The 15,657-nt window shown below is 27.7% G+C and overlaps 1 protein-coding gene across 1 annotated transcript; it reads left to right on the forward strand.

Annotated features, from left to right (window-relative positions):
* The first annotated feature begins 13,219 nt into the window (after positions 1-13,219).
* LOC136088844 (uncharacterized) lies at positions 13,220-14,842 on the forward strand. The gene is made up of 3 exons (XM_065813762.1): positions 13,220-13,974; positions 14,107-14,337; positions 14,506-14,842. Exons 1-3 carry the CDS (start codon positions 13,749-13,751, stop codon positions 14,766-14,768), a joined length of 720 nt encoding a protein of 239 aa, XP_065669834.1. The 5' UTR covers positions 13,220-13,748; the 3' UTR covers positions 14,769-14,842.
* Positions 14,843-15,657: the final 815 nt, after the last annotated feature.

Raw genomic sequence — 15,657 nt, forward strand, 5'->3', positions numbered from 1 at the left:
ATTTGGAATTTGTTGTAATACACTTTCTTCTCCTAAACTATCAAAACAAAAAAAATAAGCATTGTCTATTTTGATTAACGCTCTCCAATGTTGACCTGCATCTTGTGTAGTGTCATTGTTGTAAATAATAAAAGAGCCATTTTTTTCATATTACTAATAATATGAATATAAGTCTGCGTTAGATTGAGTTGGTCAAAAGCATAAACTCCTATAAAATAATTTTTTAATTCATAGTTTTTAAATAACGAGACAAAGATTCGTCAGTAGCCATTATTTATTCTTCTTCTTTTTCTAAACTAAAAAAACTTGTAATAAATATTGTTACAACAGCGTGTAATATACTAATAAATAAAGTTTTTTTATCGCTGGTTCCTTCCTTTATTATTTCCTTCAATGTTTCTTTTAACGGATTTCTTTTTTAAAGCTCGATCTAGTTTTTCTATTAAAAAGGAGATAGTAGGTATTATTTTTGTCGTAAAAGTATTTACGAAACCATCTGTTTGATCGCCATCTGTTTGTTCGAAAGTAGGTTTTATATTTCTTGCTAGCAATAAAACAGTGAGCTTGCATTTATAGTATTCGGCTATATAGTTGTCGTTGATATGTTCTTTTTTCAATTTGTGAAACTGTTCGAGATAAATAGGGCAGAGTTGTGGATTTTCTAACAAACTTTTAAAGTGATTTTTTTTTAAATAATTTTTTAATAGAATAAGAATTTAATGTTATTCTTTTGGATTCGAGTACGTTTTGTAGAAATTCGATTGATTTTTTATTTGTATAATGCTCTTCTTCTACATGATCAGATGAGGGTGAAAAATTTCCAGACTTGTTTTCGTGAAGCTTATATCTTTTAGATACTTCATCTAGCGCGCAAATAGTGCAATTGTTGTGGATTATTTAAATGATGCTATCAACGCGAATCATTTTTTTAATAAAAAATTGACTAAAAAAATTTTTTTAAACAGCTTTTATACTTTTTATTCAGTTTATTAAAAGAATACGCTTCTTTTTTAAAAAAAAAGTCTATTTTTTTAGTTGCGGATGTTGTATTTAGAATTTATCACCAACCAGGAGATTCATGAATGGGGAAGAGTTTGTATAAGAGAATTATGTTTGCTTTAATTGGCGATAAGCCGTTATTTCATGTGCAAATTTCTTGTGCTAAATTTGAGAAATTAGAGGAAAAATTAAAAAATATATATTTATATTGCCTGAATAATATTCATGAATTAGAGTATTACCCAATTTTTAAATATGCAAGCGACATAATATTTTGCAGATCTGTTGTTAATTATTAAAAAGAAATATTTTCAAAATATAAACACAATCTTTTCTTTTATAAAGATGGCTGTATTGAAAAAGATGTATTGCGCACGATAAAAGAGCACAAAATATACACATTTGATTTAAATCGATTATTATTTCCAAAAATTTCTCGTTTGCCGTTTTATGTCACTAATGAAAATTTATGTATGGAACATTTTTTACATCATCAGAATAAAGAACGTTCGTTACAACATTGTCCAAAATATGAAACTTTAATGTTTGCCTTCTATTTAGAAGATTTCACTAACGGATTTACAAAAGATGGCAACGTTCAACAATATACAGAGTTTGGTGTTAAAGAATACACAAGTCTTATTAAATTAATAAAAGAGAATATACAACGTGTTTTTTTGTTAAAAAAATGTGAATGTTTCAATAATATATTTTGTATAAACAAACTATTTTATATGTATATCAACTATTTGAAATGGAAAAAAAAAATAATAAAATGTTATGTTTATAATCCTCCTTTGGTCGTTCTTTTCTGTATAAAATTATTGAAATGTTAAAGTTTCATTTAAAAAAAAACTAATAGGCAGTAGGAAACACTGCTATTAAACTTTTATCATGAAAGTTGCAGCGATCGAAAGCTTTATAAATGTAAATTTTATCACCTTTTGTATGCACTTTTTTACCTGAAAAATTGAATAGGCGTAGGCGTGTAAATGGTGTAATATCCATTATGAAAAAACTTGTCGTGAAACGAAAAATAAGCTTTTTGCATGCAAGCAGGATAAATATTCTTTATTATTTTACAATTTTTCTTCAAGTCGTCATATTCCCACTTGTTGGTCATATAAGGAAACAAAAAATAATATTTCAAAGATATATTAGGTTTGCTTTTCCACGAAGTACATTTATTTTGATTCCTTTTTGTTGTCTTGTAATAAAGTTTATAAAGTTTAATAAAGTCATCTATCTTTTTTCTTTGTTCTTTCTATTGTTATTCCACCGTTGTTTTTGTTATATTTAAAAAATCGTCATTGATCATACGACATACTTCAAACTAGCTATTTATCCAGGAGGGTGATTGTTCTGCAAAAGTCATATATCGACGAGATGCTTTTTCAAACAGATGAAGAGAGTTTTTATAGTCTTTAGCTATGAAAATATAAAACAAATCAACAAATTTTTCTTCTTCCAACTCTAATTCCAAGTCGATTTTTTTTAAATAGAAAAATATAATATCCTGCCACTCTTCAAACGTGTCATTTAAATGACGAAATTCATACAGCTTAGGATATAATTCATTACCAGGATAAAAAAGTTGAACTGCTTTAAGCAAAACTTTCATTGAGTTGTTTGCTAGTCATTCTGTCTTTCAAAAATGAACTAGAACGTTTTTTTATATAAGAATTTAGATAAAAAACAAGTTTTTTATTAATAAATTACGTTTTTTTAAATTCAATTAAAATAATTTACAAACACAAAATAATTTTCTTCTTCCTCTGCTTCTGGCTTTAGTTTTTTTTTGCTCGTTTCTTTCTCAGCCAATGTTTCACCAGCTTGTTTTAAAATCATGTTATAACTTCTATGAATTCCGCTTTTATTTATGGTGTTGATTAGGGAAGGTTCTACGGATAATAATCTATTATATTCTGTCATATGAATCTCGTCATCCTCTTTCGCCAAACGAATAGCGTATCCGTTAAAATCGACATTTTTTTAATATTCCAGTTTTAAGATAAGTTATGGATTGATAAGGTCTGTTTTGAGCAATTTGCATACTTTCCATCAAAGATTCCAACACTTTTTTTGTCAATTTGTTGTGATTAAATTTAAAGACAACATTAATAGTGATTTCTCCTTTAGAAACTTTGAATTTGCTGTCAACTTTGCTTAATTTAATTTCATCTCTGAACAAATAATTCGTATTATTAAGATCACAAATGTCTCCACAGGAATAGGATTTCGCATCCATCATTTTTAGGTTTGCAGATCAATTCGTTTTTGACATAATTAAATTGAGCAAAAGGTTTAAGTGGCACAGTGGAATATTGTTTGTTTTTCATATTTTTTTCTTCTTTGAAATCTACAAGCCACAAAGTCTAAATCTACCTGCCGCTAAATCCGGAAATTTTACATAGTTGTTATCATTGCAATAAACAACTTCAAAATCGACTGCTTCCATTTTTTTGAGTTGACTTTGAATAAATTTAAAATCAAAACGTGTTCCTTTTATACTGTTTTGACTTGAAAAGAGAGATCAAAAAACCAGAACAAAACAAGTTTTTTTTTCAAGAATGTTAATCCTATGTGTTTTTAAGATGTCATACAAGTTAAAAGTTCAAACTGTGGCATGATAATACCATTTGAACTTTAAACTCTGTACTTTGATACTTTAATTATATTTTAATGAACTAGGATTAGTTGTTATGAGAACCTTTTCATATAAAAAGGGGGGGGGGATTATCTTGCTCAAACAACAACGACTTCTTCTAGCTTGTAAATTGAATAATAAAGATGGATGAAGAGAAGCGATATTACGAAAATACTCGTTTGGAAATTGATAAAAAAACATAAATATTATAACAGAGCTGTACCTTTAGATGAATTGAAATGTCAAAAAAATTATTTTAAAAACTGGTGGGTCAAGTCGAAGAGTTATTTGTGCAGATGCTCATAATTACGGAATATCAAACAGATATACCTTTATAACCTTATATAGATGAACTTTATAAACGACCATTAAATTCGAACGATTTAGAACAATTTGACTTTTATTATAATTGGTTTAGTTTTTGCAATCTTTGTGAGAAAAATTTTTATTTTTTTTTCGTTGCTACTATTGTAAAGAAAGTTATTGCAAAGATTGTATATATGTACATAAAAATAAGAGAAAAAATTGTTTACTGTTTAGAATTTAAATAATATCTTTGTTTATAAATCTTTTTTATGTAATTTTTTGATTGTGTGTAAAAATTTGTAATATTTTTTTAGATGAATAAAATAAGAGATTCACAAGAATGGTATTCAATGTTGCGGTATTCAATGTAACAGGAATAATAGACGCTAATTATAAAGATGAAATTAAAGTGTTGTTTTATAATATTTTAGAAGATAAATATATTATTAATAGTGGAGACGCTGTTTCTCAAATGGGATTTGTAAAAACATTTAAAGAGTTAAAAATAGTTACAGAAATTGATGGTTGTTCTTGTCGTGAACTGACTATGCTAATGATTAAAGATGTAGAAAGAAATGGTGAATTCGGTTCGACAAGAAAATAATTTTGTATAGTTTTAGAAATGGTTTTGTATAGGTTTTTTTATAATTTTAGAAATGATTAAACATGATTCTTTATTTACTACATGACATGTAGAACATGATTAAACATGTGACAGGAATATAATTTTTATAATTATTTGTAATTTTTTTTTAGATTAGTAAAATTATGGCTAATGCTATTGAATGCGGTATTGAAGATGATAATAGTGTTAAAAATACTAAAACTCATGATTGTTATCAAAGTGAAATCGAAACTGATGCTGCTCGAGTAAAAGAGAATAATCTAAAAAAAGAGAAAAAAGAAAATTTTAGACCCACTGTGATTATTCAAACCAATAATCCATCGCTTGTATTGAGTGAACTGAATGATAATGGAAAAATGAAAGATTTAGATTTCCCAATTTCAGTTTTAGAAGAGTCGTTTGACAGCGGAGCAAATGGTTGTAAGTTGTGGATTTTAAAAGATTTCAATAAGATTCCAGATAATAAGATAATATCTTGTTATAGTGCTCCATATTTTTTAAAAGATATCAATTTGCAATGAGATTAACTGTAAACATGAAATGTGATAATCGCGAATGTTATGATAAAGAAGTAGGCCTGTATATTTGTTATGCGATTATGATGCTCTTTTAAAATGGCCTTTTTTAAATAGATAACATTATACTATAATAACATTTAAGATATGTAGTCCTAATGGTGTTCAAATTAAAAAAAGTTTTCTTACTTAGAATAACATTTGTTTTCAACGTCCTCCAAAATATGATCAAAATTGTGCTTTTGGTTATTGTAATATTATAAAAAAATCAGATGTTGATAAATATATTTTGGAAAATAATTTGTATGTTATATGTAAAATTAAGTAACTTTATTGTCATATTTTGTTATTTCATTTTGGTAATAAATGTAAAAATTAGTTTTGTAAATTTTTTTTGATAATTAATTTAAAAATGGAATGGAATGAAATGCAAACATGGAATACTATTTCAAATCTGGATCGCGCTCAGTATCAACGTTTGAACAGAATATATGGTTTTGTCGAAACATATTGATTTATTTAATGTGTTTCGATAATTATTTTATCATTTGATAATATAATTAGCAATTTCAACAATATGAAATCTTTGTTCACATATACTATTCGAAATAAAACAATAGAAGAAAAAGAAGCATACTTAGATGCTTTTGCTTCAACTATGAACAAATGTAAATCGAAAGAAGCAAAACTTAGAAGATATCATTATAATCGAAATGTCATTCGAAGGGATACAAACGCTCCATTAGTTATAAATAATTTAAATTTAATGGAAATGGATACTGTTACTTAATTAGCTATAAATAATTTAAAATTTCTTGCAGAAAATTTTTCAGGTTTATTAACTTTTGCATATAATCACATGGCATATAATCACGATTTAGATTATATGTTTAATAATTTATCAGTTGAATTATAATTATTCTTTTTAGCTAAAGTAAAAAATATGGAAACAATTGCAAAAGTGAAGACTTGGGATTTGATTAAGAAGAGAGTGTCGCTATGTATAACTTGTTTCAAACTTTGATTCACTTTTTAAAGAATAACGAATTTCGTGAAATAAGTGAAATGAGTGAAATGAGTAAAGAAAAACCAAAAGAAGCAAAAAATTGTGTTCGTGATATAGATGATGGTTTAATGTCGTGTCATTGGGACGAAATAAAAATACACAACATGTATATTAAAGCCATTACAAAAATGATTATCGAGTAACAACTCGATCGATATTTTTTATGGTTGGCAGAAATGCAAAATGCTAATTTTACCAAAAAAGAAAGAAGTTTTAAAATGTGGACAATGTTTGAGAGAATATTTTATAAGATTATTTAAAAGAATTTTGTCAATGTCTGTAAATTTTCATAAAAGCGTTTTGTTTTTGTAAATATTATTGACATTTTTTTATTATTATAAATCTTTTTTAGACAACTAATTAAAAAATGGACCATGGAAAGAAGAAAATATTAAAAATATTCGCGAAAAATATTATTCTCATCAGTTACCATATCGAACTTGCAAACATTGTGATAAAATCAATACGAGTGATCTTCTTGTATGGAATAACTTGGATATAAAACGATAATAAAGTGCCGTAAATTATCTACGGCATTTTATTATCGTTTTTTTGCTTTACGTAAATTTTGAAAAGACGATGAAGGACAAGAAGGAATTTTAGTCGAGATGGAAAAAGTGATAAACACCATTAATGAAATTGTTGACGAGCGAATTAAAAAGAATATGACTATACGAAGTCTTTTGACTGAATTAATATCTCATATGATTATTATAGCAAATATAGGCATTAAAGAAGACGAATATATTGTTAATAAAAAAAGAAGAGTTTAATAGAAGAAATAGCGCTATGATTTTACTTATAAAATTGCAACATCCTGATTTCGAATTGAAGAACGTTTAAATTTAAAAAAAATTATAAGAAATTATTTTATCGCATTGTTTTTTGTAACTGTTTTTATAATTTTTTTGTAACTGTTTTTATAATTTTTTGTAACTGTTTTTATAATGGGTATTTTTTTAACTTTGCATTTTTTATAACAAAATTTAACGTTTGTGTTTTTTAGATAAACTAATAAAAATTGGATTCGTGTAAACATGGAAAATGTGTTAACAACGTGCGAACAAAACTCGAACTGTTTTATCCTGAAATGAGCAAGCAATATGAAATAATTATTGACTTTGTTAAATATGATAGTTATGCTGATCAAGCAAAAGAAGCTTTGCATAAATTAGACGTATTAATACGAGAAGATGATGAAACTGAACGTTTTAGAGGAAGACTTGAAACGTTGAATCTTTATATGAAAGCAATTACAAAATTATTTACTAAAGCGAATTGCAGTATTGCAGTAATTAAAGAGTTTGAAAAAGTGATAGAAGAAAAAAAAGAAAATCAAAAAGAAAAAGTACGGCTATGTTTGATTATATAATAAAAATGTTCCTGAATTTGATAAAAAAGTAATGTATGGGTTTAAATTTCCAAGCGAAACTGTAAAACTTTCAGTTTTGAAAGACCGTTTAACACATGATTTTTTAAGCTTGATTGGCTATTTGCAAAGTATTTCTTTAACTCAAAAAAACTAAAATTATAACGAAATTTATAAAATAAACGAAAATTATATGAGTGAAAAAAAAAAGAGTAAAAAATGGCAATTTTTTTTAAATTACAAAATAAAAAATGGAAAATAATATTGTGCTACGACCTGCTTGACCTACGAAACTTGATATTTCAACATTTTTCACCAGTTCCTTAATAAATGTAAAATTGTAGATGTGATGAATACATCGAAGAAATTTGTCGACAAATGATTCAACGTGATATGAAAACAAAACTTTTTTGTTATAATTTTTATTGTATTTTTTTAGATTACATAATAAAAAATGTCGAATTTTGAATTTCATGTTGAAAATTTTATCACTGATCTTCTGTTGAAAACTACTACTCTTTACAATGACACTCAAACAATGCGAACAATAATGGAAAACGCAGATTCCTGTTCAAAAGAAAAATGTACTGGTTATAATCTATGTACTGTTCTAATGTACTGGTTATAATCTATTCCTGTTCAAAAGAAAAATGTACTGGTTATAATCTATGTACTGTTCTAATGTACTGGTTATAATCTATTCCTGTTCAAAAGAAAAATGTACTGGTTATAATATGCTGGTTTTGAATGGTGGGTTGTCGGCGAAAGTGATTTAAAAATATGTAAAAAAGCCGCCATAAAACTTGGTTATCCTAGAGACTTGCTCTATTTTATTTTTAAAAGCATAATCATATATACGATCTTTTATGTGAAATTGCTCGTTGTGATTGTACAACGTATAAATGTATACTTTGAAGTTAAATGCTTGTTTTATTCATGTAGAATTAAGAAAAGCATATAAAATATATTGATTTTTAGATTACATAATAAAAAAATGGAAAGAAAACAAGAAGATACAGATGAAATGATCTTGAAAACGTGTATTAAACTCGAATTAGGTAAAGAACAAGTGATGGAAATATATGAAACCAAAAAAAAGCAATCGATTTTTAGGGTTCTTGTGAATATCAAGTATACGATGATGATAAACTTCATTGTTTATGCTGCGATTAATCAGTGGAAAACGTGAAAGAGTTTTATAATAGATACTAGAAACATCTGCAAATATTGGTTTGTCTCAAGTTTTATTAAACAAAACTTTCAAATATCATAGAGACGAAATACATAATTTAGCTTCTTGTAATTGTCCGTTAGATCAAATGTGTTTAACACATAATAAAAAAATGAAACAAATGCATATTTTCGAGGGAAATGATTGTGATTATAAGAACAAATATAAACATTTATATGTAGAATAATTTATATTTTTTTAATTTGAATTTTTTTATAATATTTCGTATTTTTTAATTAAAATGAATTTGTTTTTTTAAATTACATAATAAAAAATGGAGCTAACAGAAAATGAGTTGGATTTATTGATGGAAACCATATATAAATTTATTCAAAAACATCCTGAAACTTTGGAAAAGATTAGACAGCATGCGATCACTTCAAGACAGTCTTTGTGTAATTCATGTCGAATATCCTATTTGAATCACGAGTGGGATAATATTTTTATCAATGAAGTTCGTAGTTTAAATATACCCTCTGTTTTGATTTTGATGGTGTTTCAATATTTTAAAATACATAATTATCACAATTGTTTTAATTTCGATTTTGAAAGATTTTATTATTTTTATGAAAATTTATCAAAAGAAAATTTATTAAAAGAAGTAAAAGAAAGTTGTCAAGAAATTGAAGATTGTAAACAGTATTTAAACAAATGTTAAAATTGTAATCATGTTAGATGTCGAGAATTTGTTCAACAAAATTTTTCTTTTAAATATTGTGATAAATGTTCTGAATAAGTTATTTACATGTAATTTTCTATATCTTTTATTAAAAAACATGTTATTTTTTTTAAATGAATATGATAAGACAAAATCAAAATAAAAAAATGTTGCTAAAAAAATTAAATATAAATCGCTTTGTAGTGGCAAATAATCAAGAAAACGATTTAGAAAACGAAACTCTTAACAGTAATGAATTTTATCGTTAAAATTTATCCCAAGTAGCAAACAATATTGGCGCGATATTGGCGCGATATTGGGTATCTTGGCCAATCTTGGCCAAGATATACAATATTGCGCCAATATTGGCAAACAATATTGCGCCAATATTGGCATATCAATATTGGCCAATATTAGCATACCAATATTACGCCAATATTGTTTTACTAATATTGGAATGCCAATATTGGCGCAATATTGGCATGCCAATATTGGCTAATATTGCTACGCGAATATTGGTGCAATATTGTTTGCCAATATTGGCCCAATATTGTTTCGTTATTATTATTCCAATATTGGCCAATATTGCCAATTTACATATTGGTACGCATGCGTAACATTATCTGATATTCATAAAGTGCTTTGGTTTTGTCCCGTCATGTCCACAGTACTCTTAATTAAACATTTACAGATTGAATCACGAGAAGAAGTGGTTGTAACTTATTTTGAAACAGATTGTATCACGAGAAGAAGTGGTAAAAGTACAGAAATCCTTTTAGTTGAAAATTTACGGATTGTATCACGAGAAGACGTGGTTGTAATCAATTTAAAACGGATTGCATCACGAGAAGAAGTGGATAAATATTGCTATAATATAAGTATCAAAATTGAAATAGTAAGTTTACTTTTATATGAAAATACTTTGAGTTGGTTACATCTGTAAGATATAGTTTTTGCATTCTATTTACTGTTAAAGATATTCAATTAAGTAATAAATACGTCATATAATTTAGTAAATTATTTACACATTACTAAGTTCTTAAATTAATAAATTTTAAATAAAGTATTATTAAATTTAGATTTAGGTTAATCTACTCTTCATTTCTAATCTAATTTCTTTATTTGCTAACTATTATAAGGTTTTCAATTTATGTATAACCAATTACAATTTTGTAATACTGCCTATATTTGTTTTTTTGGTATAATATATTGAATATATATATATATATATATATATATATATATATATATATATATATATATATATATACATTATTTTATTTTACTTTTTTTTTAATGCTATAGTGTCATGCAATTTTATAGGTAATGAAAAAATCAATAAGTTCAACTCGATCTGCTAAATCACATTATATTAAAAGAGTAGTTAAGCAACATTTAAGTGAAATTCACTCAGCAAGTAATGCTGATAATAGGAATGAATTACTTAACTGTGACTTTGAAAAAGCAAAAAACTTTAGTGATGAATCTATTAATCATAATATGTTATCTCAAAACTCTTATAACAATTGTTTGGTTGAAGATACATTAAAATCCATAAATGTTGAGTTTGGTGACATATCACATTTTGATGAAAACCAATCCTCAAATTTGACTATCAAAGCCGATGATGACTGTAATGTAACTGATGATGAGCAAGGCTATTATCCTTCTTGTTCCAGTGACAATGAAGAGGCTGAGGATGAGGTTACTTTGAAAGAACTGCTTGTTTGCTGGTCAGTCAAACACAACGTAACACATAATGCTCTATCAGACTTACTAAAGATCTTGTCAAAACAACATCCAGATTTGCCCAAAGATAGTAGAACGTTATTAAAAACAAAAAGCAGTTCTGACATTATTATCATGCAAGACATGTATGGGCAAAAAGCAGAGTTTGTTTATTTTGGTTTGAAACATCAGTTAACTAATTTACTAGTGTTTAACGGCATTAAAAGCTGCAAAGTCAATTTATTGTTTAGCATTGATGGATTGCCTTTGTATAAGAGCTCGGGAAAACAGTTTTGGCCAATACTTTGCAGTGTTACACTTGGCGACAATATTTATAAACCGTTTGTAGTTAGCATATTTTGTGGCAACAGCAAACCAAAAAGTTCAGCTATTTTTCTAGCTAGCTTTGTAGCTGAATTCAATGTTTTGAAGGAACAAGGTTTATTTATAGGTGAAAATCACTTTACCGTGCATGCTAAAGGCTTTGTGTGTGATGCACCGGCACGTGCTTTTGTTAAATGTATAAAAGGACATAATGGGTTTTATGGTTGTGAGCGATGCATTCAAAGGGGAACTAGGGTAGATAATAGAACTGTATTTCCTGATATAAATGCATTGAAGAGAACAGATGCTTCATTTGCTTTATTCCAACAAGTTCAGCATCACAAATCAGATGCAGTATTCCCATTGTTAGAGCTTAATATTGGTCACATCTCTCAATTCCCACTAGAATATATGCATCTAGTTTGTCTTGGTGCCACACGAAGATTACTTCTGCATTGGATTCGTGGAAAACGTGCTGTAAAAATAAGCACGCTAATTGCAGATATAATTTCAAATAGCTTGAAAAATTTTGCAGCTAATGTTACTGTTGAATTTGCACGTAAGCCAAGATCACTAAAGGACATTGATCGATGGAAAGCCACAGAGTTTCGGTTATTTTTGTGCTACCTTGGGCCTCTTGTATTACGAAGCCATCTTACCAATAATCTGTACCAGCATTTTATGTTATTGCATGTTGCAATTAGTATTTTAGCTAATCCAAATATGTGTTGGACGCATGTTGATTATGCAGAAAAGTTGTTAAACATATTTGTCATGCAAATGCCAGAATTATATGGCAGCAGTTCCATAACCTATACAATGCATAGCCTTTGTCACATTTGTCATGACGTAAGACAGTATGGTTCACTTGATGAGTACAGTGCATTTCCTTTTGAAAATGCTTTAGGCATTATGAAACGATTGTTAAGAAGTGGTCACATGCCACTGCAGCAGTTGTGTCGACGTTTGTCAGAAAGAGTTGATAGCAACACATATGTTAGTCGCAACATGAACCTGATAGCAAGTTTGAAAAGGATACACAGCAACGGCCCTACGTTAGGATACTATGGAAAGCAATATCTAAAGGTTGAATATGCTGGTTTCTCATATTTTTCTGCAAATTCCAACAACTGTGCTTTACTTGATAATGGAAAAGTTGTCCTTATTGAAAATGTTATTGATGCTGACGATGTTATGATAATTACACGTGTTTTTGGACTAAAAGAAAATTTCTACACCTATCCTTGTGAATCTTCTTTGCTCAATGTTTTTAGAGTTAGTCAACTATCTGATCAATTTTTTGCTTTTCCAATAACTTCTATACTGAAAAAAATGCCTATTATTACCTAGAGAAAATTATTTTGTTAGTTTTGCTTTACTTCATTGGGGCCACTAGACGTACTTGAAATGTTAGGACGCTATTCTAATGTTATATATTTCATTATTTTATAGAAAGAGATAATAATTTATTCACTAAAGTAGATTTTGCTTTCAGATTGAATTTAAGTTTACAGTAGTTTTTTTTATCTTAAAAAGCAAATTTATACAATTCACTGTACATTTACTGCAATATGCAAGTTAACAAACTCTTTTTTTTTTATATAAAAATGAATATGAAATTAAATAGTACCGATTAATTTTTATTTTTTTTAGTGTTGCATCTCAGCGTAGTTAAGGAGAGATCCTAACGAATAGCGTTTCTTAAACTCTTAATGTTATATATTTTTTAAAAGTAGATAGGCTTTTCATATATAATTTATTAGTTTTTGTAAATCTTTTTTCAATCCAAGAATCAAACAAAATAAAATCACTGAAATATATAACACGGAAGGGCAGCATAAAACAGTTCAAACAAATGTTTTAAATATTTTCAATCTGAAAATGTCTCTTTTATTGAAGAGTATATAGTCTCCTTGTTTCCAGCATTAAAATATTTGATAAATCACCTCATAATTTACCTTTCCATATACCGTGAAAACATTTAAAACTCTTGCCCCATTGTAAATAGCTAAAACTTGAAACTCGTAGAAATTAAAATCACCAAACATTTTAAAACAAAATAAAACTGAGTTTCATGATTAAAAAAAATGAACCAATAAGAATGCACCCAAAAAAGATAGCACCTAAACAGTTTTATTTTTTTCGGCTCTTTCCTTAATTACGCTGATCACACAAGTGTGGAACCACTAAACTTAAAAAATTACTTATTTAATTATATTACTTTTTGAATTTTTTGAATTTTTTTTATTTATATACACATATTGTACGGTTAAATTAAGGATGGCAACCAAATTTAAAAAATTTGCTGTTGCTGAATATCTTGATGAAAAAAAAAAAGGTATGTGTGCCATGGACGTTATCTGTTCGTCATGGCTGATCAGTGAAAGTTTGGTGTGTTGGCCAAATCACTTACGATCATCTCGCCTTTCAGCTGCAATTCGGGAAGCCACACTTACTCCTGAAAGTAACTGGAAACATCTGAAAATAAGAATTCTTTATTATTCTGGTATTTGTCGTTGTTTACTATGTCATTTTTGCTTGTTTTAGTGTTTAGTCTTGCTTTGTCTTTTAGGTTACATTTGTGCAAGATGCTAATGATGTGAACAGCTATATTCATCTTTACTTTATATATTTTTAGACAGTTATGAAACTGCTTTAGAACAGATGGAAACATTAGAATTTACATCAAGTGCTGAAACGGCCGTTGAAAGTGACGACGAATATCCCGTGCCTCCAGCTAAAAAGTTAGCAAGTTGTAATGCTGTTCAATATATTGAACCATCTATATCGAACCATTATCAACCAATATCTCCCTCTCCTGACCAGAGCTTGGCTACTGTTGTGGCTGCTTTAGGCACCCGATTTGCTGGTAAAGAATTACATAGTTGGGTTATTTATTTGAATGTTTAATTGAATGTACTGTTTATACCTTTTTTTTCCTTTTTTTTTTGTGTGTTCTTAGATCTAATCTATTTGCTTTTTATTTAAGTCATAATCAATCATTCTTATTTATGTCATTTTACATATTTTATTGCAGCGTTTGAGAAGAAAAGTTTAGATCTGCTTGTGGGCATTCAATATGATTTGAAAAAAATAAACACTCGTCTAATCAATTTAGAAAAAGGTTTAGTGTTGCCTCCTACAGTTTGCAATCATAGCATAGCAGGACCATCCCCATCAATGCAATGGAATTATTTGCCGGTTAGAGAGGAAAAAGATCTTCTAGACCTGGATGAAAAATTAAGGAATAAAGACACCTATGAATCTTTGGTATGTATCAAAGAATTCAATAGTTTTTAGAAACAGTTCCATGTGCATTTAAAATTACCTTACATTTATATATACGATACATTTATTTTAGATATGGAATAAAATGCTTTATTTAAAGTATACTTACTAAATTGTGTTGTGATTTTTAACTTTTATGCACAATTAGCTCATTTAGTAGAGCAATGAGTCTACTAATCTTAGAGTCATATGGAGCCCCACTTTAGCAACTTTAGGGCCCGCTTTTGTGTGTAGCAAAGACAACCAATGCTGGTGAATGAAAAATCTGTTAATATTGTATAACTGTGGGTAAGGGTATGAGAAGCTCATAAACCTGAAAGGAATTTTGTACGGTTTTTTTCCTAGTGTTATTATCACTTAATAAAACATTTATGAAAATTTGCCATCTTGATCTGCAAATCAGGTTGACCTCATGGGTCTATTAGTAACAAATTGCTTTTTTTCTTCTATATCATATTTAAATATCACATTATATATAATCATATTGTCACATTTGGAAACCTGTATGAAACACACACATTTATGTAACCATTCATCTTTTTCAAAATCAATTACATTTATTTTTTATTTTTTCTTAAATAATATGTGGTTTTTTTTTTTATTATTTAAGATAAACTTCCTTGCATCGGTTGGAGGAGACGATTATAAGCAACTCACTACGGCTATCTTAAAACAGCTAATGGCCAAAGAAGTATGTTTGCTATATTCATTGTATGGCAGAAAACAAAAGAAATCATTTTCGGCACTTACGTCATGCAAGGTGGTTATAGGTAATTTAAATAATTATTTATCCTCTTATTCCTTTAATTTACAAATTTAATAATATGTAAAATTACATTTTATGTATGTTTTATTTACCATTATTAAATTTAAATTTGTTTACAGCTGCCATAAAAAAAAA

This window comes from Hydra vulgaris, chromosome 12 (assembly GCF_038396675.1).
Source record: "Hydra vulgaris chromosome 12, alternate assembly HydraT2T_AEP".
Taxonomy (NCBI): Eukaryota; Metazoa; Cnidaria; class Hydrozoa; order Anthoathecata; family Hydridae; genus Hydra; species Hydra vulgaris.

Excerpts from the sequence above, each read along its gene's own strand:
- LOC136088844 (XM_065813762.1), top strand. The coding sequence starts at position 13,749 with ATGGCAACCAAATTTAAAAAATTTGCTGTTGCTGAATATCTTGATGAA. Across the intron at positions 13,975-14,106 it reads AAGAATTCTTTATTATTCTG|ACAGTTATGAAACTGCTTTA; the intron begins GTATTTGTCGTT and ends ATATATTTTTAG. Across the intron at positions 14,338-14,505 it reads TTTAGGCACCCGATTTGCTG|CGTTTGAGAAGAAAAGTTTA; the intron begins GTAAAGAATTAC and ends ATTTTATTGCAG.